The sequence below is a fragment of the Teleopsis dalmanni genome, chromosome 2 (assembly GCF_002237135.1).
Source record: "Teleopsis dalmanni isolate 2A chromosome 2, ASM223713v2, whole genome shotgun sequence".
In the NCBI taxonomy this organism is placed as follows: domain Eukaryota; kingdom Metazoa; phylum Arthropoda; class Insecta; order Diptera; family Diopsidae; genus Teleopsis; species Teleopsis dalmanni.
The window spans coordinates 66,928,752-66,933,198 of record NC_051847.1 but is presented as its reverse complement, the minus strand read 5'-3'; the positions used below and the strand labels follow the sequence as shown (position 1 = coordinate 66,933,198).

Genomic DNA, 4,447 nt, shown 5'->3' with positions numbered 1-4,447 from the left:
TAATTAAATCGAATTTAATTAAAATAAATAAAATTTTTGTTGTTGCAATTCAGTGCTGTTCAAAACCTCTATATTAAATACAAATATAAATCTATTACCTAAAATAGTCACTAACGTCATAACTGACATTAAAATCAAATTTTAAATATATATAATAGTAATTTAAACTTACATATCTTCTATAGCCTTTACTTCTTTAGATGAGTCTTTTTTATTTTGAGTATATATAGTATAAAATGATTTTACTGATTTTTCGTTTGCATGTATCATCAAATCTTTAAATAGTTCCACATTTGGATTAACAGGATTAGTAACAAATTTGATGTAATATTCGTATGCTAAATTCACTAAGTAATCATCAGTAGAATCGCTCGAATTTCTTAAAAGGTCTAAAATATTGGTACTCTTAACGAAGTCTTGAAATTTCAGTACGTATTTCGAATCATCATGTGTGATTGTTTGTTGAAGCCTAAGATAAAATATTAAAAATTTTTTAAAATAAACTATATTAATAATATGTAGAGAAAAGTACTTTTTTAATAACACCACTACTCTATCAAAAAAGTTACTCCTTTTGGCTATAAATTTTATAACAAGACTTTTTAATGTTATTAATAAATTTGGCTTTTACCCAACAGAGTGAAAACACCCATGATTATTATGATTCATAAATCAGGTAAAGATCCCACGCTTGCCTCTTTATACAGGCCAATAACCTTATTGCCATGCTCTTCTAAACACTTTGAAAGAGCACTGCTTTTAAAGTTGAAACCATTTCTTGACGGTCAAAACCTATTACTCTCCCACCAGTTTGGTTTTAGGGAAAACATGGAACTAGCAAGTGAATCGTATAACGAACGAAATAAGACACGCGTTTGAGCTCACAGAATATTGTTCCGCGGTATTTCTCGATGTTACACAAGCCTTTGCAAAGTATGGCACAATGGGCTCCTATATAAGGTACGCTGTTTGTTACCTTTAAATGTCCACTCAGTTTAAAATTGTATCTGCATAACAGAAGCTTTAAAGTTATATATAGATCATATACTAATAATTATTAGATATATATCTAATAATTTCCCAATAGAAGCTGGTGTTCCACAAGGAAGTTTTCTTGGCCCTATCTTGTATGTACTTTACACATCTGATATCCCAATAAGTAGCTCAGTCGTCACCACAACGTTTGCTGATGATACGGCAATTTTATGTCGAAACAAAAACGTTGTGCTAGCTTCAAACCAACATCAATCTCTCTTATTTCGGGTGGAGAAATGGTTGTCAAAATGGCGAATTAAAATAAATAAACTAAAATGTAGACACGTCATTTTTACCTTAAATCGGAGTGCATCTCCAACAGTTTTACTAAATAACATTCCCATACCACTAGCAGATAATATTTATTTACGTATTTAGGTAATCATCTAGACAGACAACTAACTTGGCGCAAATGTTATTCTCCTAGCAAGAAATCTCGCACATCTATTCACTACTTCCTGCCTAAAAAGAGCTGACCGTCCAGCCATTAATTAATATTCAATAGCTTGAAGTGAAAACCACTTCTTTCTTTTAAGTAATCTGATAAAGTTGAACTGCTTCCTTGATACACCACTTAACATTCACTCCAATGAAATTTAACCCATTGTTCTAAGTGAGGTTCGTTTACTTATTTTATTTTATACAATGTATAGTTAAAACAAAAATTTGTAACATGTAATTAGTGATAAGATTTTAAAAGGAGAAGATACAATAAATAAATGTATAAGTTTAAAAAAAAAAAAAAGAAATAAAAAATTCTCAGTTTAAATTTAATATAAAACATTAAAACATTCATACCTTTTTTGTTTACTCTCGTCAAGGGTATCTCGTGTCTGCAAGGAAACATTTATGAGTGGACTTGATTCCGGAGTTTTTGTTTCTTTTTGAAGATTTGTTACGTGTTGATTAGCATTCTCATTGGCTGAAAATATAATTGTTTTTAGTACAAAATTAATAAAATACAATTAAATAAAAAATAAACCAAAACTTAAAATAATATTATTACATTGATTTAATTTAGTTTTGTTGCCGATAGGTTTTACCACTGGTACATTTATAATATCTTCTTCATTCTCATCACTGTTCGTTGAATCTGCAATATAAAGTCGTTAATAACAAAAAATTTCAAATAAATCAAATAAATTTTTAATTTACCATTATCGGAACCAACATTTTTGTTTGGAAACGGCAAGACTTTTGACTTTGGTGTCTTCTGATTTTGTTGATGTATCATAGATTTCTCGACAGCATTATCTAAAATATAAATGTTTTGAAAATAATTAAAATTTAATACAATCAAATCAAAAAATACAATCAAACTTATCAGTTAAGTAAGGTAAATCACAAAAAGAACATTTATTCTCCTTACCCTGATCAATTCGTTCCACCACCGTTACATTTGCACTGCCTTCAAAAATTTCGTCATTATCATTACTTGTCGTGGAGTCTAGAATAAATTTTTTTTTAAAGCCTGAAATTTTTTCAAAAAAAGTTTTGATTAACCGTTACCGGAATCAACATTAAAAATTTTGTTCGGAAATGTCAAGGGTTTTGCCTTCATTTGTGCTCGACATGGTGTTGGTGATAAAGTCTTTGGCATATTCTGTTTTTGGTGATGTAATAGAGATTTCTCGACAGCATTATCTTCCGGTGCCTTAATTTCTAATGCTGGAAAATTTTAGATTTTTTAGTGCTAAGTAATACAATTAATTAATTAAGTGTAACTCACCTAATGAACATTTTTCCATATTTTTATCTTCTTTCATGCTTCCTAATTTTGTTTTCTTATTTAAATGTTCCTTCGTATTAGCATTTATAGCATCTCTATTACTTACTGTAGGCTCTAAAATAAATATTACTTAATAGTAAGGTTTGTGACAAACAATTTTTATTTACCTTCATGATCTGACGTAATTTCTGGATATTTCAAAAGTTTGTCCTTTAAACGTCCCGGACATGGTTTTATTTTCAATGGAAATATTGTCCGAATAACCGTTTGCATGTAAAATGTTTTGTAGTAACTCCGAAGTAATTTATTATTATCAAATAATTCTTCTTTTGATATATTTGAAATTGGCAACTCATACTCCAACTCCTTTATGCTTTGGCAAATGTTATCAATAACATCATTGTGAAATGTGAACCTTTTAAACGTTTCAAAACTGACTGGAAGGTTGCACACTTTTTCATTTGTTTCTTTGTTATTAGCATCAAAATTTGATATAATGCTATATTTATAAAAAATATCGTTTTAATAAAATAATTTATTTATTTAAATAACTTAAATACCTCTTTAGTCCCAGGATCTTTTCTTCTAATATCTTTTTATCGCTAACGCTGTAATGCACATACATAAATTTTTTATTGTCTAAATGGTCAATAATTTCTCTACTTAATATTTACCTATTTATATTTTTATCTGGAGAACTATCTTGTTTCTTTAAACTTTGTTTTACGCTTTGATGTTCATTATCTTTATTTTCACACAAATGTTTATAATATTCTGGAATTTTAAACAAACGTTGTTTTGTATTTTCATCACAGTCACTAGTGATGCGAACATATTTCATTGGTGCCATACATCGTCGTTGTGGTCTTTTGTAAAAAACGTTATATGTATTTTTTACCCTGCTCATGATTTCTGGTTCCGTGAGATATGTTTCTAAGGCTGTTGAATATTTATCTTTAATATAATCTTTAATTAAATCGATTATGTTTGTATTTTCAATGAACTCGTCGATCGTGACTGGAAAGACTGATCGAGTTTTTAATTCTTCACGGGGTCTGAATCAGAAATAAATAAATTATTTTAGCATTTGTTTATTATTATTAATTCACTTTAACTTACTTTTCTTGCAGACTTATATCCTCCTTTGGTTTTGGACTAGTTTGTGCTTTTTTTGTCTTAATTCCCATCGTATCAGTAATTTTGGTTTGTTTAACATTTTTTCGCTTTCTGGGAGGCATTTTTAATTCCGCCTGTATTCAACAATTTAGTGTTATTATTTATGAATTTCCCGCTAAAATTAAAGAAATTTCAACAGACAGTTTTGTAAATGAACTGCGGAATTAGTGCCAAACAAACAGGGTTCATAAAAGTAAAAATAATTAAAAGGTTATTGCTGGTTTCACCTATTGGTAATAATATTGTAATTTTTGGCCGTGTGCGAGTTTGTGTGTATTGAGGTAAAGTAAATTGAAATTTTCTAAGGATTTTAGCACTTTACTTATGTTAATTATTTATTTATTTATTGCACTTATTTATTATTCTTAAAAGTTTTTTTAAATATATTTAAATAATTATCTATTAAACATAAAATTTTCACAATGGTAATACTAAATTTACATAATTTTTATCTAATTTACCCTACTCGAAATTTTGGTGAATAGCAACATTCTCTACTATACCGAC

General features: G+C 28.4%; 1 protein-coding gene across 1 annotated transcript; it reads right to left on the bottom strand.

The window, feature by feature from the left end:
* Nucleotides 1–168: 168 nt before the first annotated feature.
* Nucleotides 169–4,085, bottom strand: LOC119674759 (protein telomere ends associated-like). The gene is made up of 11 exons (XM_038085915.1): nt 3,884–4,085; nt 3,439–3,819; nt 3,325–3,372; nt 2,932–3,263; nt 2,765–2,878; nt 2,545–2,703; nt 2,405–2,482; nt 2,191–2,289; nt 2,042–2,128; nt 1,834–1,957; nt 169–469 (listed from the first exon to the last, which is right to left on the bottom strand). Exons 1-11 carry the CDS (start codon nt 4,000–4,002, stop codon nt 169–171), a joined length of 1,842 nt encoding a protein of 613 aa, XP_037941843.1. The 5' UTR covers nt 4,003–4,085.
* Between the last annotated feature and the right edge of the window lie 362 nt (nt 4,086–4,447).

What these genes read in the sequence shown, in the direction of transcription:
- LOC119674759 (XM_038085915.1), bottom strand. Translation starts at nt 4,002, where the DNA reads ATGCCTCCCAGAAAGCGAAAAAATGTTAAACAAACCAAAATTACTGAT. An exon ending in CCAGATAAAAATATAAATAG is followed by an intron (nt 3,373 to 3,438) that starts GTAAATATTAAG and finishes TGTGCATTACAG; the next exon opens with CGTTAGCGATAAAAAGATAT. An exon ending in AAATGTTGGTTCCGATAATG is followed by an intron (nt 2,129 to 2,190) that starts GTAAATTAAAAA and finishes TTTATATTGCAG; the next exon opens with ATTCAACGAACAGTGATGAG.